This window comes from Panthera tigris, chromosome E2, assembly GCF_018350195.1.
Source record: "Panthera tigris isolate Pti1 chromosome E2, P.tigris_Pti1_mat1.1, whole genome shotgun sequence".
NCBI classification, from domain to species: Eukaryota; Metazoa; Chordata; class Mammalia; order Carnivora; family Felidae; genus Panthera; species Panthera tigris.
In genome coordinates, this window is record NC_056674.1 from 54,348,703 (window position 1) to 54,371,936 (window position 23,234).

A 23,234-nucleotide genomic window follows, 5' to 3' on the forward strand; every position below is an offset into this window, starting at 1 on the left:
CTGGCATTTAGTAAATCCTCAATAAATGGTCAGTAGAATAATCCTCCTGACAATTTGATGAGAATGGACATTTTATATACAATGAGGCTGAGAAGCTGGCTTGCCTGGGATGACCTGGCTTTGCTGCTGGCCCTTTGGCTCCCCACCTGAGCTCCATCCCCTGAAGTTCCTGCAAGGGAACACCCCCTGCTCCTTCCTCCCATTCCTGCAGACCATGCAACCTCACCTTGGCCTGATCCTGAGCGTCCTTCCTCCTTGCCCAGATCACCACCAGCACGTAGGCCACGCAGAGGCAGCCCACGGTAGTCACAACCACGGGGTTATCTTCAAAGGTGGCAAAGAGCTCGGTGGTCTGGCGGACGTCGATGGCATTGGGCATCACCAGGAACGTGCTTCCAAAGAAGGTGAGGTGGTTGCAGAGGCAGTGTGTCTGGGAGGGGGTGGTCCGTGGCCCCACCTGCAACCCCAAAGAGGCCCTGGTAGGAATGCCAGCACGTCTCTGGCTCACTAAAGCCCAAGGGAGGTGGAAAGTTCCCTGAGGAGGCCTGGGGAGACCAGCTCTAGGATTCTCTTGAGATTTTTTAGTTAGCTAAAAATCTTTAAATGTCAACAATATTATCTGTAACAAGTATCTTTGTACCCGTCATTCTCAGTGGGCACCTTGTATCTCATGAGTCATCTTTGCCCTTTTAAAGAACTATTACGGGTGAAGGCGAAGTTCCCTCTATCCCCCACCTTCCATTAGCAGCCATTGTCACAACTTTGGTGCACATGATTCCATTATATTCTCCGCCCAATGCTCACTCGTTGGACAGATATGTATTGAGTGCAAAATCTATGCCAGGCAATAGGCTAGGTGCTGAGAGGCCATCCAGGGTAATCAACTCATCTCAGGTTTCCAGGGACTTATCTATTTCTAAAAATGAAAGCCCCAAGTCCTGGGACACGCTAGGGTGGTCGGTCATTTCACACTGAAGATAAACAAAAGCAAAGAAACAAAAAACTGATACTGGAGAATCATGTAAAGAAAAGGGAAGGGCAAATGTTTAAATCCTGAACTGGTGTCTTAGCACCAGGAATGCGCTCCCTGAATTTCACCCCTCTTAGGTTTAGGCACCAGGGGCCCCTCGCCTGGGCTCATGCTTTGAGTGCGTGCTGCTCTAGCTATCCTCAGGCAGCACCTGTCTGCACAAGACAGGGAGCTCGGGGCCCCAGGGACGTGCCCACCACAGCACATAGCACTCACCGTGTCTAGGGAAAGGCTCTAGGTGACCCTGAGGATGACGCCCTCCTTAAATTTTGCAGCGTAGATGTCTCACTTGTTTTACCCTAGTCCTGGCCCTGGGATTCCCCCTTCTCGACTATGGTTTGGGCACCTGGACCTGGAATCCCTTGCTTCTAGGGCGTGCACAGCCCTGTTCCTCAGGATCACTCTTCTCTGGTGGACTGGCCACCGGTGTGCCCACCCTTGGGCATGAGGGTGGCAGGATGTGGCTATGGGGGGCAAGGTGTGTGGATGGAGCTTGGGTACATGGTCCCCTGTGGTACAGGACCATAACATTGGGGCCAGGGGTGGGGGTGGAGACAGGAATGGACCAGGGCTGGGGGCCCCCATCTGTGTTCTTAATTCACACCTTGCGCTTAAGTCCTTTCCTAAATCCTTCTGTCAACTTTCAGTTACCCCCCCCAGGGCCATTTGGTGGGCAGAGATTATGTTCAACCCCACAACTCAGTGCCACTTTTCACTTCAGGGTCTACCAGGAGGTGGTGAGGTGGGAGGGGTGGGGAGCAGGAAACACTGGCATGCAGAAAGTTCTCCCCTCAGCTCAGTGCATGAGGAAGGACCTGCTGCAGCCCAAACTGCCCCAGCAGGTAACTCTTGTCTCTTTTCCTTAACAAGCCACCCAGCAGAGGGGTCACGTGGGCATGACACCAAGTGTTTATTGACAGATTTCACATGGCCCTTAGTTCCGTGTTTGCTTCATTGTTTTTCTCACTGTTTCCCAATCCTGGTCAGCGCTTGTCATGCAGCTTTGGGCCTTACGGGAACGCCTGGGGCACTCGGAAGGAGTGGAGATGGTTTCAGAGAAGAAACCAAGCAGGTGCCAGTGACAAGACCATGTCAGCGCTGGGTGCCCAGGGACCAGGCTTTTTATGCCTACATCTTTGTCCTCCCGGGCTTTCCCAACCCTTCCAGCGTGAGAGACTCTTGAACTCCGGGAGTAAATCTACGCATACCCTTGCTAAAGTAGTTGCACCTTTGTGACCTTTGAGAAAATATTTAAGCAGGAATACAGATTCTCAGCCCCCTTGCAATAATTCTGCTTTTACCCCTTGAGAAGGTGTGCGGTCTACAGACTTGGAGCTTTCTTTAGCCATTTAGAGAATTTGGGGCTGTTTTTCCACCCATTTATTTATTTATGGCTCCCCAGGGATCTTTATCTATAGCTATAGCTATAGCTATCTGTATCTACTTCTATATAATGAGCATCGCGTATATATTGGATTCATATAACTTTTCGTCCACGACACACTCCCACATCTGCCTTTTGTATGTCCCGCATTCATGTACGCATGTGTTAGTAGATGTATATTTTCAATAACATAATAAGTCCTGAGAACCCCCTACCCTACTCAAAAGCTAGGAACTTTCCAATAACTTACACTTAGATAAGTAGTCCTCCCCTGGGCTGTCCTCAGGCACCCAACCGCCACCCAAGTCCCATGTTCATTGTCTCCTTGATTTCCATTTTACATATAGTTTTGTCTTCTCCGTGTTCAGATTGTCCAACACAACAACCACTTGACTCTCTGGAGCACTCACTTGTGCCAGACCCCACACTAACTACTTGATCCCCCTATTCCTGTCCAGGCCCCGCCCCAACTGTAAGTGGTAACCAGCTTGTATCCCTATTTTCAGATGGGAAAGCTGAGAGAGGTGCGGCAACCTGCCCAAAGTCACCTGCCCAGTCCTGATGAAGTGGGATTGGACCCAAGTCCGTCCGACAGCAGAGCCCACGCCCCTATCGGCTACACCATCCCTCTTTCTGAGCTTCAGGCCTCTGAGGACAGCCTGCCGGGCACTCCAGGCCAGCAGCGTGGGCATCAAACAGCTGCCGGGAGTGAGGACTCGGGGAAGGTCTCAGCACACCCAGGGCCTTGTTCACGAGGTACAAAGGGCTCTATTGCGGGCACGGGGAACATGTTGTCTCTTGGACGTCGCGATGCACCCGTTTCTTCCTGGCACTTTGGGGAACTCCCTCTGTGTGGTGGCCAGAAGCCAGGGCAGGAGTTGACAAGGGAGCTGAAGTTATAGCAGAAACAAAGCCGGAAGGAGCTTGGGTCTGAGTCCCCTTCTGTGGCTCTGCTGGGGCCTGGCTTCTTACACTACTTGTGACCATTGTCATTTGATTATGTGTGGCATTTGCTTCTTGGCTGTGTCCTCTGCTGGACCGAGAGCTCACTGGTTTTTCTAACCATCATATCCCCACTGCCTTGCGCACGGCAAATATTGGTTAAATAAATGAAAGAAGGTACGGTCTATTAGATGGAGACAGGTAGGTGATAAATTTCAGCTAGATGTGGAGGTTGCTGTTTGGGGGAGAGTATGAAATGCTGTGGAAGTCCAGAAAGGAAGAGTCCCGATGTCTGGATGCTTCCAAGAAGGTGACATTGGAGTGGGAGATGGAAGGGTGAATAGCACAGGAGTTTTCTATGCAGGGTAGGTATAAAGGGCCTTTGGCCCAGGGACAGAACAGCAGATCAAAGGCATGGAAGGCGAAAGAGGAACACTGATGCATGAGAGATGGCCTCTGATGACCTCAGAGCTAATGTCTGGACACTGTCATGGGCAGAGCTGAGCTAACTTGAGACAGGGATTTGATTGCAATTAATAGAGCCATGTGCCATCCAGGGGCTTGTCGAGACTGGGTGGGGGGCTGGGCAAGCAGTGCTGCATCTCACAGAAGGCTCCTGCGCTGGAGACAGACGGGCTTGAGTCTGAGTTCCAGCTCTCCCACCTACTAGGCAAGGGATCTGGGGGTAAATTTGTTGACTTTCCTGAGCCTTTGTTTTACCACCTTAGAATGGGAATTCCTACTGTCTTAGAGGGTTATTGTGGAGGTCTGATGAGGTAATACAAGTAAAGCACAGAACACAGCACCTGGCATGGAATAAAGGACTCTGAGTTCAGTTCCTTGGCGATGAATGTCCATTCATTCAATGGTCATTTGTTCTCAATGGTGATCAAAGCACACTCTTCCTGACTAATGGAGCTCCTGGTGCACTGAGGGAACAGACATCATCCCAGTGACCTCCTGAGTAGATATGAAATGGCTTAGTGCTGTGTTTAGTGCTATGGAGGAATGGATGTATGTACTGGGAGAGCTTACAGCAGGAAATCTGACTTGCCTGGGGGTTAAGAACAGTTTTCTCAAGGAAGTGATACTGGAGGCAGGATCTAGTTAACCATACTGGGGGAGGAGGGGCATTCCAGGCCTAGGGAACAGCACATGCAAAGACACTGTAGAGGGGTGCAGAACAGCCACGAGAGGCACTGAAAGGGGACCCCAAATGAGTTGGACACACCCAACCAAGCTTGCTGTGTCTTCTTCTTTGTGTCCTCTCCTTACCTGGCACCCAGAGTTGTCCCAAGTCCCCTGGACCTCATCCCAGAACACACAGTGGGACAGGAAGGTGGTGATGCCAACTGTGAGGTCCCTGGTGGGGGTTAGCTCCAGGTCAGACTCAGGGACCACGGTCAGATAGTAGATGCCTTCTCCAAAATGCAGGTCCTCTGGGTTCAGAATCCACGTGGACAGTCCATCTGCAAGAGAGAGGGTTCCAGGTCAGCCCGAAGCCTTGTGGAGACTGGGGTTAATGTCATGGGAGAGAAAGACCAAGGTGACTGGTCAGGGGAGCTGACCTTGATGGTCTCCCTGATATCCTAAGAAAGCCCTCTTCCCTTGAGATCTGGAGCAGAGAATAGGAGGCACTCCCAAGTCAGCACGACTGCCAAGTAAGGTAGATGAGGGCTCAAATTCTGACTCTGTCCCTTTTTGGCTGTGTGACTTTGTACCAGCTAACCTCTCTGTTCTTATCTGGCAAGAGGAAATGTCCATAGTGCCCATCCCAAGGGTTGTAATGAGGATTACAGTGAAGTTAGTTCTATAAGTGCATATCAGTTCAGGGTGTTTAGTAGGTGCTCACTTAATGTTGCCAGATAATAAATAATACTGATGATAACAATAGTAGTAGTAGTAATAACACCAAAAAATAGGCATTTAATGTAGCAAAAAAAGTTTTTTTTCCCCATGGCTTCTGATTCTCAAGCTTTAAGTTGGTTACCCTCTCCCCACTGCCCAAGAAGCTGGCCCAGTTGATGGATTACCTGCAGCAGCCATTGGCGGAAGGTGAACTTTGGCGTCATAGCTGGTCTCATTGGGGTGGTAGCCATAGCCCAGGCTGAGCGTGAGTGGGATGTCAGGCCTCCAGTGCAGCTGGATCCCCAAAGCTGCACCATCTGTAGTCAGGTTCACCCACAAAGCTTCAGGACTGGTCAAGTTTAACACGGTTGGCTCACTGTGTCCTTTTGAAAGCCGGGGCAGCAGGATCTGTCATCAGAAACAGTCACATCAGGGGTGTGCTGGGATGGGAGTGCCAGTAAGCATCAGGGCTGCTGTGCAGAGCAGGGCAGGGTGAGTGCCCAGGGAACCGAGATCCACTCTGCTGTGCTCATCTTATCAGCTTCCTGGGGCTGCTTATCTTGGTGCTTATGATACCACAGATCTGCTGTCTTACAGTTCTGGAGGCCAGGAGTCCAGAATCAGTTCCACGGGGCTAAGGTTGGCGGGCTGATGCCGTCTGGAGGCTCTAGGAGAGAACCTTGCCTTTTCCAGCTTCTGAGGGTGCCGTGTCCCTTGGGTCAGGGCCCCTCCTTACATCACCCCAACCTCTTGCTTTTGTCATCAGATCAGCCTTTTGTCTTCTGTAGTTAACTCTCCCTGTCTCTGCCTCTTGTAAGGAGCTGGCATGACACTGGGCCCACCCACATCATCCAGGGTCATCTCTCTGTCTCAAGATCCTTAACTTAATCATACCTGCAAAGTCCCCTTGGCCACGTAAGGCAGCAAATCCACAGGCTCAGGGATGAGAATATGGACATCCCTGGGGGCTGTTATTCACCCACCACACTCCTCAAACTGCATACCAAGGACTGGACTGCATCCGTACGGAAAGAGGACAGACTTTTTCTCATTCGCTCAAGTGTGCTATGGTCATGTTGACGATGGTGTGAAGCAAGTGAAGTGTCTAAGTTAGGAGCACAGGCCAGAGAGGCGGAGAGACCTCTGTTTGGATCTCGGCTCTGTCCTGTATCAGCTGTGGGACCTCCAGCCAGTTAACAGGCCACTCGGAGCCTCTGCTTCCTTGTCGTCAGTAGACCACGTAGACTCATTCAGGGTATTAAAAATGGTATCGCATACACGGGGCGCCTGGCTGGCTCAGTCGGTGGAGCTCGTGACTCTTGATCTCAGGGTTGTGAGTTCAGGCCCCACGTTGGGTGTAGAGATTACTTAAAAATAAAATATTTTGGGGGTGCCTGAGTGGCCCGTTAAAGCCTCCGACTCTTGGTTTTGGCTCAGGTCACGATCTCACGGTTTGTGGGTTCAAGCCCCACGTCGGGCTCTGTGTTGGAAGCATGGAGCCTGCCTGGGATTCTCTCTCCCCATCTCTCTCTTTGCCCCTCCCCCACCCCCAAATAAATAAATAAATAAACATTTAGTACAAAAAAATCTTTTAAAAAATGATATCACATATTTAAAAAAAAAATTTTTTTAAAGCGGGGGTGGGGGGAGCACCTGGGTGGCTCAGTCGGTTCAGTGTCCGACTTCAACTCACATCATGATCTTGCAGTTGGTGAGTTTGAGCCCTGCATTGGGCTCTGTGCTAACAGCTCAGAGCCTAGAGCCTGCTTTGGATTCTGTGTCGCCTTCACTTTCTGCCCCTCCCCGACTTGTGCGCGTGTGCGCTCTCTCTCTGTCTCTCAAAAACAAATAAACATTAAAAAAAAATTTTAATGATATTACATACAAAATACTTTGCCAAGTGCCAGACACAGAGTAATACTAAAAAATTAGCAGCTATCATTGTTCTGCTATTACTAATATGTTAGGAGTTCTCATAACCATTCTCCATTAACTGATGCTCTGTGTTCCCTTCTTAAAACAGACTGATTGATGCCCACTGTGCACTCTTATTTCTGGTGGCCTTCTGTGTTAGACATGGGCATGGTCCACCATGTGCCCCCTTCCAGGAAGGGCCTGCTCCCCACTCACAGACAGGCTCCAGCTGTCAGCTCCTTCAGGGTCGGTCCCAGCTGCAGAGCTCCACCTCGTCTGAGGCACACCCTCCCTGGGGCCACCTGCATCCAGGGGGCGAAGAAGGGGTATGAGGCCAAGACTTAGCAGCCTGCTGTGGGACATCTGTCTCATTTGTACATGAGGGATTTTAATTTATGGAGGCGACTGAGTGCTGATATGGAGGGGCCAGTGCCATTGAAAGAATCTATGACTTACATTTCCTAAGAGGAGGGGACTGCCATGCCATGCAGGGCCACAGGGGTCAGGAGGCAGGGGCAGGCACAGGGGAAAGCTCAGGTCAGGGCCGTTATTGGGATCTCCATGGGAAAGGCACGGCAGGACAGAGTAAGCCATTTTCAGATAGGCCCATTTGGACGATTTCAACAGGGTTGGGACTCTAGGAATGGTCTCATCTGGTGGCCTGGTACCTGGCCTCGGGATGGTTTAGGACAGGGGAAATGTTGACTTGGTGTGTGAGTCAGATAAAGGGGCTTGTTAGGGGTATGGACTTGGGGTTGGTTAGTCTACATATGAAAGGTGTAGACTTCTTCCTCACCAGCAAGATTTTCAAGATATCAAAACATCAAAACATACAAAAAATAATAAGCCTGATTATTATCGTTCTAATGGCTGGTACTTGCTACGGCACAGCCCCTTGAGTTGACCAGATGCTTAACCAACTGAGCCACCCAGGCGCCCTGATGTTTTTGCTTCATTTTAGAGAAAATTGGACATTTCAGAGCCTGCAAGGTAATGGTGGTTAATGTAATGAAAATGATTAAAATTCCAATCAACAGATTGAAAGAAATGTTTCACTTGTACACCCCAAGATTGACAATGATATACATTTATAGTTTTAAGTTAAAATACAACATGTAAGACAGGGTATGGACCATTCTTAATGATTCTCCTCTTTAATCAACTGTTGGTCCCAACCAAGTTGAAGAAGAAAACAGAAGTGACACCTGACTTCTGAAAGCACCCCCAAGTTCTACCTCGATGTTCTCCGACAGATTCTTCACGGGTATGAGGTGTCCACTGGGGCTGGTCAGACAGAGGCCACCAACAGTTCCACTGACATCAAAGTGACTTCGGGCTGGGAAAGGGCTCATTGGGAAACTCATCATCTGAAACCAAGAACACAGAGTGCTGGCCAAGGCCCCTGAAGGCTGGAAGGTGACTGCGTCCCTGTGTGAATGACAGGGTTTCCCAAGATGAGATGGACAAGTGGCCCTTGCTCTATGGGGTGAATGGGGGACCCTGTTGTTCTGGCTTTCTGGGTGTGTGTCTGCCTCTCAAGGCTGAGGGCCTGCTCAGACCCGCTAGAGTTGTGCAGCTGCTGGACTGTAAAACCATCTGAACCTTTTTTCTTGGCAAAGCCAGCGAGTCCCCAAGAGAAAGATATCTGTCTGTCTTTGTTGGGGCTGAAGGAACAGAGAGATGTGCCCTAACTTGGGAGTGAAAAGAGCCCTGGGCTTGCCGTTTCCTAGTTATGGAACGAAGTCCGAAGAACTTTACTTCCAGGAACTAATTGAACCGAGGCTGCCGGGGAAGTTCCACCACGCAGTGGAAGAAGGATGGATTTGGGAGTCTGCATCCCAGCCCTGCCATTTTGCTTGTGGCCTCGGGCAGGTCACTGAGCCTCATCTGTAAAATGGGCATAGTAATATGTGTAATTGAAAGGGCCGTCATCAACATAACTGAGCAAACAGGCATGCGAGTGCAAGTGCCATAGAAGCTGTAAAGGGCTGCTCCCGAGGAGGGCATTACTGTTGTTACCCTGATGTCCACAGGCTCCTGGCTGGCCTCCATGGAGCCAAGGGAGGAGGCCGCGGGCAGGGTGAAGGTTGCAGAGTGAGTGGCAGCGGTGTGCACAGAGGAGCCCCGCCAGTTCCAGAGCTGTATTCTGGCCACAGGGTGAGAGCAGAGGTGCCAGGAGAGAGAGAGGAAAGTCAGTGTCAGAGGAAGAGTTCTTGCTCTGCAGGGAACCCCAGTATCGCCATTAGAGCAGGCGGCTCTGCTTCAGTCCCCAAAGGCGGTTCTGTACGCTCGTGTCAGTGGAACAGCATGGAAGGTAGCCGACACCCCCCCCCCCCCCGACACACACACTGTGAGGACAGGGCTTTAGCCAGCTTTGTTTAAGGCCGCACCCCCCTGCCAACAAGAGTGCCTGGCACACAGTGGGGGTCAACACATCCTTTGCTGAATGAATAAGTGAGCTTTGACGTGAGCATTTCTCCAGGCTTAGCTCCCCTACCTACTTGATCTCTGATATCATGGGTTCCCAGCCCCATCTTCTCTGGCCCTTGCCATTGTCCTGTCTGATTAGACTGGGGACCTGGTTTCAGACCCTAGCTCTGGTCAGAGTGCTGCTTCAGGAAATTGCCCCTGGGACCCAGGAGGGTAACCCTGGCATGGAGAATCGGAGAAGGGTGCTCACTGCAGGTGTCCCAGCAGGGCCTGCAGTGTGGTCCAGCCCTTGCTTGGCAGGGGGAGGAGTGCAGGGTGGAGGGCATCCTCAGGTCCACGAACTCCCAAGGCAAGTGCTCTTGAATCCAGCCCACAGCTCTGGGGAGCACCGGGCTTGGCCAGGCACACCCCGGATGTGGTTAAAGGTGGGCAGGCCCCCTTCATTCAGCCTCCCTGCCTGCATGGCTCCAACATGACCCAACTCTCAGGACTTGTGGGTGGCTCCAAGACGGGGTGTGGACCCAGCCGTTGCCCTCCTACACTGCACAAGCACCCAGTGTGGGGACTTTCTCTTGGTGAAAAGCCCTCCCACTTCCAAGGCTGGCTGCCTGGGCTCTGCCTGTCACAGGGTCTCGGGATGTGGCTATGGAACGAGCCAGGTCAGGGGACAGGCTGTCTTGGGGATGCCAGTGCTGCTGGTTACCTGTTCGTGTACACGGAGATGGAAGGGGCAGCCAGAGTGGCCGGGAGGCCCCCAGGCAGTGTCCCCAGCAGGAGGGCAGCCTGCACTCGCTCCACAACTCCGAGCAGCTGGGGCACAGTGGCCATCTGGAAGAGGAAGCAGGGGATGCTGCTGTGACCCGTGTCCATATGCCACCTTTGCTCACTGTCACCAGGCTAGTGTGGGGCCTTCAGCAGGGACTGGGCAGGGGTGGGGGGCGCGCAGAGGTGTGAGTAAGGGACAACACTGCCGTTCATTGAGCGCCAGGCTCTGTAGGGAATGAAGAGTAACACTTGCAAGGATTCCAGCACTTATGTGAACCCTTTTCATCCTCACGACAACTCCGTGAGGCAGGTGCTCTCACTTACCCGTTTGGCAGACAGGGAAACAAAGGCACGTAAAGGATGAGTGACTTGTGGAGGTCACATGTGGAAAAAGGCAAGTGCCAGGACTCAATGGTGAGGCGGCGAGGCATCTGGCTCCTGAGTCCGTGCGCTGAGCTGTCACGCTCTGTGCCTCGCTGTGCTGCTCTGTCCGACCCTGCCGTCCACCCACAGCCCACATCTTATTTGTGGGGAAATGGAAAGCCACAGGCAGAGCCATTTTACAGGGTCACCTGGGCTTGGACTGCTGCTCACCCCACCCAAACCCCCAGATGAGGATGTGGCCTCACTGAGGTCAAGGACCCGGGAAGGACTGGACGTTTGCAAAGAGTTCCTATTGGGGCACAAATTACACGTGTGCGTGTATGTGTATGTGTGCACGCGTGTGCGTGCATGTGTGTGTGTGAGAGAGAGGATATGACTGAGTGGATGCGAATGTATGTATTTAAGGGTGACGTGAATATGAAGACTTAAGTGTGTATGTATTTGTGAGTATATGTGTGATTGTGCGTCTGCATATGAATGTGTGTTTGAGGGTATGTGAGTATAAGTATTGGAACATAAATGTCTGTGTGTGTGTCTGTGTGTGTGTGTGTGTGTGTGTGTGTGTATGTGCGCTCCTGAGTAGACGTGACACAGCCCCACCTGGTGAAGGTGATGGGCCTTCAGCTCCATCGTGAGGCCATCCTGGGAGGCCCTTCCCCTGGTGGCCCGTCAGGGTGCTGGGGCCGCATGAGACAGTGCCACCTCCGTTCTCACTCCACAGGCTGCCTCTGTTCTAACAGCGTTCTGTGTTTTGAGAACTGGGAGGGTGGACATGTGATCTCACCAGTTGGTGGCTTATCTGGGAGGTGGCGGGTTGCCTCTGTTTACAGGTGAGGAATGAGGCTGAGAGTCGTCATGCACCCAGCCCAAGTCTCAGGGTTTGAAAGTGACAGAGGCAGCATGTGAACTCAGGCTGCCTCGCTCCAAAGTCTGTGCTCTGCCTAGTATACCACACTGGCTCCCAGAAGCTCTGGTCTCTGGAACTTTTCTTCCAGTTCCCCAGAGAGGACTTTAACCTCTGTGTCTCAATTTCCTCATCTGCAAGATGAAGAGAAAGACCCATCTAGAAAGGCTGGTGTGAGCAGGGCATGTGGTAGCCAGGAGGCCTGCATCTGGGCTGAAATACCTACCTGGCTGCCGTTGGCCCCGGTAGGGTTTTCCGGTCCATCCCTCAAGGAAGCTGCCAGCACACTGCCCACGGCCTGAAACAGGTCCTTGGTGGCCGCCTGGCGCCTCTGGTCCTCAGGATGGGCCTTAGAGCTCGCTGCCAGCAGAGCTTCACTGGCATCCTGCAGAACCCAGGTGGCCTCCCGCTGGGCTCACCCAAAGGGGAAGGGAAAGCAACGTGAGCCCCTCCTGAGCCAGACCGGCCCCTGCACCATTCCAAGGACAGGGGCTGCAATAGAGGGGAGCAGGGCGGGGAGATAAACTAGGGGAAATCTGGGCCCATTGCACAGGCTGCCTGTATCACTCCCTTGAGGTCAGCTTCTCCTTCCCACAATGTGCTCAGTTCCTTCAGGAGAGTACCCTAGTCCATCTCTGAGTCTTTCCAGAGTGCCTTGCACACGCCTAGCTCATAGCAGTAAACATTCCCTAACTGGGGGGGATGGATGGAAGGATGGATGGATGGATGGATGGATGGATGGATAGATGGGTGGTGCATGGATGGATGTGTGGGTGGTGGATGGATAGATGAATGGACAAGACACTGATTCCGGTTTTGTGATTCTGTGTGTATTTGTGTAAATTCTTGCTGCCCCAGTAGTCTGAAAATGCCGCGAGGGTAGAAGCTATGTCTGTGTGACTTGCTGAATTCTCAATGCCTGGTCTGTGCACAGTACCTGGTATATACTAGGCACTCGGGAAGCATTTGTTGAATGAATGAGTAAATTAGTGCCTGGATAAGCGAATGGAAGGATGGAGGGGCGGATGTACACAGGTACCGAATCAATGCCTGCGTGTGGAACGGATGGATGAGCAAATGGGTGTGTAAATGGCAAGTGTGATGTTAAAAGCATCGTGGCCTCAGAAGTAAAGGTCAGCCTTGCTGGCTCCAGGCTGGAGAATGTGAGGGAGTAGCTCTCCCCTCCCTGCGTAGGGCTCCATTTTGAACCCTTGGCTACCATTTCACTGGGAGCATGGTGATTTCATCTGAGTTCTCCAAGAGGCAGACCCTGAGGCAAGGATTGAAGGTGTGGGCAGGCAGAGTGGGCTGGTGGGGCGGGGGTCGAAGAAGAAAGAAGGGCAGGAGCTGGCAGCTGGACGTCAGTGGTGTATTTACGGGGAACACGGGTGGGTTAGCAGCGGGATCTGGGCACACACTTGAGGGCCCCTCAGTGATTAGAGTCAGCTGCTCCCTTGGGGTGCCACTGGCAGGTCGGGGAGTGGGGTGTGTGAGCACCCCGGCTGGGACACCAGAATGAGACACAGGGGCTGCGGGAGGACGTCTTCTCTTTCTGGGCACCACCCATGCAGGACCCTTGGAAACCAAATGGTGGGAGCTTTGGTGGCCCCGTGACTGAGGGACCGTCGACCTGAGGAGAGTCGCCAGTTACCCACTGCAGAGGTGTGTGTCCCATGGCTTGGCCCGGGTCAGCAGGGGGCCTCACTCACCTGGGCCGTGGGTGTGAGCTCCTCGCTGCGGTGGGTCACCTCTCTCAGAACCTGGGCCAGCCCTTGTACCTTCTGCATGTCCCCCAGGGTGGCGGTGACCGCAGACAGTGACCCCAGCACGTGCTCTCTGACCTGATGCAGAGGGAGGAAGAAGAAATGTAATTTCTGTCTCAGAAAGATTTGGGGTCACAGCAAGTGACCAGGCTCATCTGGGGTTTTTCCAAAGCCCGCAGACCTCTGTTTGCTTCATAGGTTGTGTGGTGGGCCGAAGAATGGCCTCCCAAAGATGTCCACATCCTAATCTCTGAAACCTGTCAGTATGTCACGTCACATGGCAAAAGGGACTTTGGCAAAATCGCTTTGGAGTTTTAATTAAGTGAGAGGTTCTGAGATGGGAGCATATCTGGATTAACCAGGTGGGGCCACTGTCATCACAGGGGTCTTTGTAAGAGGGAGGTAGGAGGGTCAGAGAGAAGGAGATGTGTGGGTGGAGGCAGAGGTGGAGAATAGGGTGGGGGAGGAAGGAAAAGGAAGTGAGGAGGGGAAATTTGGGGAGGGAGGGAGGAGGGAATGAAGGGTCTGAAGATGTTGAGGTGCTGGCTTTGCAGTTGGAGGGAGGAGTGGAGAGGCTTCTGGGGACTGTGTCTCCTAAGCCACGGAGCCCTTACAGGGGCCAGGGGCCGGCCTTGATAGCTACACACAAGAACTAAGAATATAATTTCAGCACTTGCCCCATAGAACTTTCTGCATTGATGGAAGGTCCTGTCTCTGTACCATCCACTCACCGAATGCAACTACTGAGCCCTTGAAACATGACCAGTGCAGCTGGAAAACTGAATTTTAAACTTTGTTTCATTTTAATTCATCTCAGTTTTTCTCTTTTCTTTTTCTTTCTTTCTTTTTTTGATTTTATTTTAGAGAGAGCATGAGCAGGGGAGAGGGGCAGAGGAAGGGGGAGAGAGAGAGAGAGAGAGAGAGAGAGAGAGAGAGAGAGAGAGAGAATCTTAAGCAGGCTTCCTGCTCAGTACAGAGTTCCCACAACCCCTGGGATCATGACCTGAGCCAAAATCAAGAATCAGATGCTCAACTGACCGAGCCACCCAGGCGCCCCATTTTAATCCACTTAATTTAGCTGTGAGTTCCTAGATAAGCGAGGGGCAACCATTTGGCACAGCCCGGATCTGAGTGAACAGTCCTCTGTAGCCTGCTTCTCACGGCTCACTCAGCCTACCTGTCTGACGGCCCTTCATGGCAGCTGCAGAGTTTGAGCCTGCCTGCTATTAAGTCAGGATGCATCCAGGCTATGGCTTGGATGGAGGAAAGAAAAGGCCAGTATATGAGGGGACTCTTGTCAGATGTTCTGGAAGGTTAAGTCATGTTTGCCTCTGTGGATCTTCCCTCCTTCCTTGGTCACTGTCCTGGAGGCAGCTTCCATGGAGATGCCCCTGGCTCCTGACTCTGTCAGTGGACTCATGCAGCAGGAGATGAGAGGACTGGAGGAGAGACAGCTAGAAGCTATACTCCCGGTGCCTCCCTGCCAGTCCACTGTGGTTGGTCAATGGCCTCATTCTTCAGAAGCCACTGCTTGTCCCAGGGAGCCCCTCCACGTGCAGCGGCTCCCTCTGGATTCTGTTCACTTCAGGCTGAGCCCCCACTTTTATCAACAGAGCCCTTCTTAAAGTCTTCTCAGTTACCCCATTAGAGTTTCACACCTGCCTGCTGCCAGGACCCCACTTTTTCACGAGGAGACCCTGGGTCAGGCTGCCTAGTCTGTGTGCTCAGGGGACCACAGGACATCCAAATCCAAGTCCACCATGGGTAATGTTCAGAGTAAAAGCAACCAAGATTGAGAACCAGGTGGTGGGTTGTGGGGGTGTATGGAGGTACTAATGTGAATTCGGAAGGGGTGAGAGGCTTGGGAGGGCGGGAGGTAGACTGGGGAAGAGTCAGTCTGCGTTGGAACCCCGTCTTCACCACCTACTTAGAAATGTGGGCCTGGGCAAGCTGTTCAAATCCTCTTTCTCTGTTTCCTCTTCTGTAACATGGATGGGGATCTCACCATTGACCTTGTAGGGCTTTAACGAGGATTACATATCCATGAAGCTCTTGGGGCTGACAGCACCTAGTAGGTGCCCAATAAACGTCATTTATCTATAAGTAATCACTATGACAACCACCACTTCTTTGTATTAAGTCCTTACCACGTGTCCTGCACCATGCTAAGTACTTTTCTTGCAAACCCTTCAGGGAACCAGAAAAGTCTTTCTTTTCTTCTTCATGCCCAGCAGGTGTATGTGCTACTGTGCGTGTGCGTGCGTGTGCGTGCACGTGCACCTGTGTGTACCTGCACCCACACGTGCCTGCACTCATATAGCAGGCACCAGGAGTAGAGGTAATCGTATGTTCTACAATAGTTGTTTATCGTGTCAGGTTGTAACACACGAAATGGCCATTTTGTGGATTAAAAATGGTTGAATGTTGGTAATTTCAAGTGGTTTGACCTAACCTTATCAGGTAAACACTATTTATCATCCCCATTTTCCAGTGGCGAACCTGAGGCTTAGGGAAGTTCATTCACCAGCCTGTGACAGTATAGATGGAAAGTGACAGAAGTGGGATGACGTCTAACGTCTGACCCCAACCCATTAACCATATGACTGGGGCCAGGCCACTTTTCTCCTCTGGCCTCGGTTTTGTCGCCTTTTGACAGGAGGGATTGGAGCAAGACTCTTAAATTCCTTCCTTCCCTAGAAGGCTTTGACTCCAGGAAGAGCAAGGAAAGCAGGTTTCCATCACTTCGGGTCACTTAGTGAAAGGACCAGAAGAGGGAGGTGACATCAACAGCTCAGGAGATGCCAAAGTCTTCTCCACAGCTCCATAAGTTCCACTCCCCACCCCAGACTCCGGGGCCCCAGTGGACAGTGTAAAAGGGGCCCATCTTGAGCACCTTCTGTCTGACGTCCACGTTCAGCAGCCGCCTGCAGCCCCGCCCCTGGCACTCCTGGTCCAGCACCGATGCCACGGCCCTGGCCAGCTGGAAGAGCCGCTCGGGGTCCCGTTCGCCTCGCAGAGCGGTGGTGATGTTCTCCACCACTGCAGCCTGGAATGCCACATTCTCAACGTGGGTGTCTCCAAGTCCCACCTGACCGGGAAACAGGAAACATGCTCAGCGCAGGGAAGCCCTGAACTCACCAGTCCTTGTTCCAGAATCCGGAGCCTGAAGTCGCAGTCTCCACAAGGCAGGCCAGAGCAAGACGGGAAGGCTTTGCACGTGGCCTGGGGTCTCTCCCGAGGCTGAGGGCAGCTGGGCTCGCTTGTACCAGGCATCCAACGGCCACTGAAACCAAGCCTTGGGCAAGTCGCTGCTTCCCCCTCACTGCCCTCCTCATAGTTCCCCCAGTCCCTTCCTGCTCCTCCTGGCCTCTCACCCTTGAAATTTACCCAGATTTAATCCAGTCTCTGCCATGTAGCCCTGATGGCTGATTTTGGCCCTCCTCCCTTTGGACTCTGATGGCACTGGTCTGACTCATCTCTGGGTCCTCCTGCTCCAAGCCTCCAGGGCATTACTCCAGGGCACTGTTCTGGCCACTGAGATATAAGATCTACAAAGGTAGTGACCATGTTCACAGCTGTGTCCCCAGGGCCTGGCACAGAGCAGGTGCTCTGAAAATACTAGTTGAAGGAATGAATGGATCAGTGATTCATATGGTCATGCCCTTAGCTCCCTTCAACCCAGCCACCCTCTTGGGGAAGTTCAGTTGTGTAACAAGTTTTCTCAGGAAAGAAACAAAGGCTGCTGCCACCTACCTTCACCAGTGCATGGGCCTGTTGTTTGTCCCCTGCCCGATTGGACACAAAAATGACCACTGTCAGCATGAAGTCGTTGTTTACTTTTCCAAGTGGCAGATAAACTGACTGGAGGGTAGGTTCAGAGCCACAGTGTAGACAAGAACCTGGTAAATGGAAACTGAACAGTTAGGGTGGCATCTCTAGGCCCTGGGGAGACAGGAAACCTACCAAGTTAGAGCCTGATGACAAGGACACAGAAGCCACAGCTCATAAAGACGTGGCAAGCACTCAACGACTCTGTGCTTTCAGAGAGACGACAGCCATCTATACTGATCCCCTAGTCTCTGTAGGTAATTGCGTGCTGCTATGACTTTGGAATAATTTTACTAGAATCCATAAAAAATTAAAAAAAAAAATTCCTCTTTACAGGTTTACAAAGAAATTCAAGAGGTAAACCAAGTTACAAAAAGGAGGAGGAAGAAGAAGAGGGCAGGAGGCGATCTTAAAAATTATCTCAAAACATTGAAGCTCACTCAAAAGTCACTTCCTGTACAAAGCCTTCCCAGGTTGGTGTATCTAAACAGCGCCACTGTCCTAAGTCTTTATTTACCAACGGTCTCCACCACTAATTGTAACACAGGGAGGTCAGGGACTTGCCCTGTGGAGTTTACTACTATGTATCTAGCACCTGGAAGAGCCTGACGTGTAATAAATGTTTATTGTTGAATGAATGAATGAATGAATGAATGCACATCTTTCCTATCCTTAAAGGAGACCTCCCCCCTCAGTGGAATCACTAATCATTGTAATGTGCAGACAATCATGAAGTTACTGAATTTTAACTCAGAGCTGAGTTTTACATGGTTTCACTTCCCTGCCCCTTTGCTCACCTGTGTGAGCAACCAGTTGGAACAACCAGCTGGAATTAGAGCAGCTAGCCGGCCTCCATCTGGGGGGGATGCAGGTTCGACATGGAATCTACTTGCCTTCCATGAATTGACTCCCTCCAGGTTCAGACCCAGTCACAGCCATCTGAACATCCCTGCATTCCACATCTGCTTAACTGGCACCCCAAGAAAACCACCCTCCTCTGGGTCTCAGGATTGCTTGTGTCCACCTTTCTCTAGTCGAGGCCTTCAGTGGTCACACCTCTGCATATTCTCATCCATTTAACCCCCTCCATGTCTTTTATGCCAGGGCAGAGGTCATTTTGGCCTCTATAGCCATTGAGGAGATATCGATGGGGCCAGCTTCGCCTCTCCCTGGGTGTGTGACTGGGTCAGTGTGCCTGGGGTGGGGCTAAGGTGTAGTTGGGGGAGGTCTTCATTCTGCAAACGTCTCTCACACATGGAACATACTTTTTGCAGTTCCGAGAGGGAGACAGGCCCCTGTTCTGGGAGAAACGGAGCCTAGCAGCTCAGGGGAGAGCACAGCCCTGGGCCAGTACCTGACTCCAGACAGAAGCAGTACTCCAGGGGGCCCAGGGCCGAGGATGTGTCGCAGAAGATGGCGAAGCTTGTCAGAACGGTACCCTCCTCCGGAGTGATGGTGCAGGTGGGCACCTCGGGGGGAGACACAGAGCCGATCACATAGGTGTCCTCCCCATAGGCATGCCCGGTCACTGCTGGGGAGTGAAGACAGAGGGTGTTTGGGGGGCTGTGTGAGTCACCCGAACTCCACCATGCTTCAGGATCACCCCGGGAGCTTGTTAAACATGCAGGTTCCCAGGCTCCTCTCCTGACCCCCAGCCTCAGGCCTCTCTGGAGGTTCTGGGGTGGGGCCCAGCAATCTGCACATCTGACAACTCCCCCTAATGCAGGTATCCTGGGGTCTCACTTTTGTGGGACTCTTTTTTTTTTCTTTAATGTTTATTTATTTTTGAGAGAGAGAGAGAGAGAGAGAGAGGGAGAGAGAACGAACAAGAGGGGGAGGGGCAGAGAGAGAAGGAGACAGAATCCAAAGCAGGTTCCAGGCTCTGAGCCGTTCAGCGCAGAGCCCAATGTGGGGCTCGAACCCAAGAACCGTGACGTGAGATCGTGACCTGAGCCAAATCGAACACTTAACTGACCGAGCCACCCAGGCACCCCAGGATCTCACATTTTGAATGTCAGTTTTTCATCTGTAAAACAGGGCTAATATTAGCAGCTTCCTTGCAGTTGTGGTGATGAGGAAGTATATTGGGAAATGAAAGGATTTGCTCAAGATCACGGAGCTAGTAGGAAGGGCCACAGCCAGAATCTAGAAACGGGCTGACCCCACCCAAAGCCACGCTCTTTCCAGGCCTCCACAGCACCGCGAAGAGCCCACAGTTACCTGCACCAGCATCCCTCACCACCTGATACTTCAAAAAGAGCATGTTCCTGGAAGAGCTGGGCATGAAGAGAATTTTAATCGGTTAAAATGAATTCCTTAGCCTAGACCTAACTCAGAAAGTTTGGGGCAAGCCTTGGAGTGTGCGTTTTAAACCAGTATCCCTGGTTGTCCCAGTGTGGGTGGTCCGTGGGCCACTTTGAGAAAAACCGAACCAACTGAATGCATCTGGACGAGTAATCCCCCATTGTTTGTCTTTTTGAGAATCTGCATTTCCCACCTCACTGGCTTGTTTAAGGTGAGAACCACATGGCAGGACACGCAGATCGCACCAGAATCATCTGTCTCATCCACCCTGCATAGTGCAGTTCGGAGGCGGGAAATGAAGGCACGGAGAGTTTAAATGCCTTGCCGCCAGCTAGAAAGTGGTGGCGATGGGGCTGACACCAGAGTCTGCATGTGGCCCTTGACCCTGCACTGATGTCCCACATTTCTGGGTTTCTGAGTTTGCCTTGGTTCGCTTTCGGCAGACAGGCGGAACCCATGCTGGGGCCTGCGGGGAGCCTTCCGCACCTGTGGCTCTGATGCGGAGGGCCTGGCCCCAGGTCTGCAGGAAGGAGCTGTTCAGCCGCAGCGTGGACGTGTTGCTCTGAAGGAGGATTAAAGCCCTGGGCCAAAATCCTTGAAGTCTGCAGGCGGGTGGGAGAGGCTCCGCCTGAAAGAGAACACCACCCAGAGTCCCTGAGGCTGCAGCCAGGCTGCTGGACCTCCGCAGGCAGTGGCTCCTTACCCTGGGGAGGCCTTCCAGATCTGTCTCTGCGGCAAAGGCACTTCCCCAAGTCAGCCCAAAGACCCAATTTCCAGCCTTGCTTAGGTGATTGTCTGAGGTCAGTTTCCCTTGAAGGAGAACCTGAGATGGGGGTTCATGGGCAGGTCATTTCCTGCGGGAGGGCCCTTGGGAGAACCAGAGGGGAGAGGGAAGCAGAGTAGGGCACAAAATGAACTAGGCAGGGAAGTGATTTCAGGAGGTGTCCAGCCAGCCTCAGCCCGATCCCACAGGAAGTGACAGCCACACCACAGAGGTTGTCAGAGGCAAGGGGCCTGGGCCATTAGACACCCCCAGCCATCGGTTATTGGCCAGCGGTCACTCCACAGCAGCTGGGGACCATGCACCAGCCTAGTAAGAGGGACCAGGCTGGGGCACCCGTAGCGTCTGCTGTGATGTTTCTCCATTGTTTTTGCTCCCTTGCATCCATTCTCCCTTCTGACCAATGCTCTGGGTTTCCTCTGGGGAACACCCCCAACCCCCACCCTCCGGGGTGCTCAGTACTGGGCATGCGACACAGGTCTGGTCAGTCAGAGTGGGTGATTGCCAGTGTCCTTACCTTTTCCAGCAAGGTGTCATCTAAATACCAGTTGAACACGGCCCCTGGGGAGCCGTCCCCCATGGTGACTCTGAGCACAGTGTCTTCCCTGGGGTTCCCAGGTCTGCAGTTCTCCTCGCAGCTGAAAGGGAGACAGAACGCAGTGCGGAAGCTCACTCAGGCCTCCTGGGCTGGTCTTTTGTCCGGTTCTTCTCAAGTCCTTTGAGAAGGTGGCACAGGGCCTTTCTTCTGGTGGAAGATGGAATAAAGGCAACCCCTGCCCCAACCCAAACCAGGACCTAGTGTTGGTCAAGGAGAGGACTTGTGCCTGACCGAATTCCCACTTCATTCAGTGTGCAGGACAGTGGTGTGGAACGTGCATGAAGTCCAGGGTCCTCAGATCCTGTCCCTGTCTCTTGTTTTTTTTTAATTTTTTTTTTAATGTTTATTTATTTTTGAGACAGAGAGAGACAGAGCATGAATGGGGGAGGGGCAGAGAGAGAGGGAGACACAGAATCGGAAGCAGGCTCCAGGCTCTGAGCCATCAGCCCAGAGCCTGACACAGGGCTCAAACTCACGAACCGCGAGATCGTGACCTGAGCCGAAGTCGGACGCTCAACCGACTGAGCCACCCAGGCGCCCCGTGTCCCTGTCTCTTGTGAACAGTCACCTTGTATGAGTCACTTAAACTCTCTGAGCCCAAGTTTCCTCACCTGCAAAATGGGGAGTTAAGAACGATTTCTGTGACTCCCTCTAGTTCCAATAATAAAGGAATACTGTGGTTTTATTGCCTGCGTGCCACAGGTTATAAATGATTTGCATCGTTACTCCCTCATCCAGTGCTTACCACAACCCTAGGAGCCACATGTTAGAATCCCCTTGTCAGAGCCAGAAAACCTGGCTCATGGAGCTGGCGTGATTTGTTCCCGGTCACACGACTCTTGAGTGGGGGAGGGTAACACAAACCAGCATGTCTAGGTTCGATTCCAGGGCCTTCTCTATAGCATCCCGCTCCCTCCCTTGAGCCAGTGAGAGATCCCTTTGGCACCTGCCGTGGGTCCAGCCCATCCCTGGGACCTCTCAGTTGTAACTGCATAGCAGCTGGCAATCTCCCTCCTGTCTTCATGTCTGTCCTAACACCGGTGTGCTGGACATTCTCTATTTGTCCCCACAGCCTGCTCTCCATCAACTCCGTGGCCCTGGGCACTAGGAGGCTGATCTCTGTGGACTGTGTGACCCACATTCCTGTGCCGGCTGGCTTCTGCTTGCGTCCAGCAATGGGAGGCATTGGCTGGGGATCAGAAGGTAACAATGGGAGGGCGGGAGGGTATTTATTCACCACGGTCCCTGCTCCTTAGCAGGTGGGCTGCTGTTGGCAGTGGCTGTGCTCCTCCAACCAAGCCCACAGCTCCTGTTGGGGGCCGCCTCCCCTACAGCTGCAGCTCCCAGGGTTCCCGGGACACCATCCCCCTGCTTACCTCTGTAGTCCTCAGAGGGAGAGTGGCTTCCTCCTGTTGTAGTCCTGAACTGTCATCCCTGGCTTGTTCCCTTATCCCTGCCCACGTCTCTCTGTCTGGGCCCCACCCGATAGACCAAGCCTCCTTCAACCTTCACTTTGATGCAAGAGCTCAAGCAATCTCCCTGAGCCCACTCTTGCCCTCCTCCAGCCTGCTCTCCACCCTGCTGCCACAGCGTTCTGTACTAGGACAGATCATGTCCCCAGCCTGCTTGCAACCCTTGGGTGGCTTTCCAGAACTCTTCAGAATCATGTCTTTATTTATAACCCACACGGTCCCACCAGAGCCAGGCCCTGCCTGTTCTCCTCGTTTCTTCTTGCCCCTCTGTCCCCCTCCATATGAGCCACACCAGCCTCTTTCACTTCTGGCTTATTCTGTGCTCCTCCCTTTGTCACCCATATTCCCTCTCCAGCCTCCCTTTTGCTGCCAAGTTAATTCCTCTTCCCCCTTCACATCTGGGCTGAGGAAGCCTTCCCTGCCCTGGCTCTTCGGTAAACGGTGGTCGAAGGGACATCATTGCTGCGGGAGTTTGCTCTCGTGCCCCCACCTGACTCGAGGCCTGAGTTCCAGGGGTGCAGACACGTAGAGACACTGCTCCTCCCGGTTCTCCAGCTCCCCGCCCCTCCAGGTGGCCAGGCGCAGGGTGACAGCGGAGCTGGGTGGTGGCAGGCAGGACGGAGGAAGCACCAGCTCCCCCTGGTCCACACGGAGCAGCTGCCTCTCAACACAGTAGCTCCACTGGGCCCAGCAACGTCCTGAGAGAGAGGGGCAAAGGCTATGATCATCCAAGGACACTTCCGGTCTGGGTTTTTAGAAGAAAAGAGTCATAGATAAGAAAAGCGGCTCCAAAGAGAGAGTTTGATTTTTAAAAACACTCTCACTTGCAGGGTGCAAGGATGCCACTGCAGAAGGATGCTTCTGGGGAAATGAGCCGCCCTTCACCC

The 23,234-nt window shown here is 52.6% G+C and overlaps 2 protein-coding genes across 2 annotated transcripts in view; one reads left to right on the plus strand and one right to left on the minus strand.

Moving 5' to 3' along the window:
• BCO1 (beta-carotene oxygenase 1) overlaps positions 1-23,234 on the plus strand; it is a 156,900-nt gene that overhangs the window by 45,020 nt on the left and 88,646 nt on the right. The window contains exons 3-7 of the mRNA XM_042969286.1: positions 264-404; positions 2,921-3,170; positions 17,529-17,665; positions 18,467-18,653; positions 21,948-22,078. The gene's annotated coding sequence lies outside the window, so the exon portion shown is untranslated. The remainder of the gene's footprint in view (positions 1-263; positions 405-2,920; positions 3,171-17,528; positions 17,666-18,466; positions 18,654-21,947; positions 22,079-23,234) is intronic.
• LOC102960252 (polycystic kidney disease protein 1-like 2) overlaps positions 1-23,234 on the minus strand; it is a 66,962-nt gene that overhangs the window by 11,862 nt on the left and 31,866 nt on the right. Inside the window, exons 11-24 of the mRNA XM_042969282.1 lie at positions 22,838-23,045; positions 20,795-20,915; positions 19,983-20,124; positions 18,547-18,723; positions 17,118-17,263; positions 16,258-16,452; positions 13,311-13,442; positions 11,828-12,010; positions 10,252-10,376; positions 9,138-9,264; positions 8,354-8,485; positions 5,390-5,612; positions 4,632-4,825; positions 227-457 (exon numbers count right to left, since the gene is read on the minus strand). Of these exons, the coding sequence (XP_042825216.1) occupies positions 227-457; positions 4,632-4,825; positions 5,390-5,612; positions 8,354-8,485; positions 9,138-9,264; positions 10,252-10,376; positions 11,828-12,010; positions 13,311-13,442; positions 16,258-16,452; positions 17,118-17,263; positions 18,547-18,723; positions 19,983-20,124; positions 20,795-20,915; positions 22,838-23,045 (2,336 nt within the window). The remainder of the gene's footprint in view (positions 1-226; positions 458-4,631; positions 4,826-5,389; positions 5,613-8,353; positions 8,486-9,137; positions 9,265-10,251; positions 10,377-11,827; positions 12,011-13,310; positions 13,443-16,257; positions 16,453-17,117; positions 17,264-18,546; positions 18,724-19,982; positions 20,125-20,794; positions 20,916-22,837; positions 23,046-23,234) is intronic.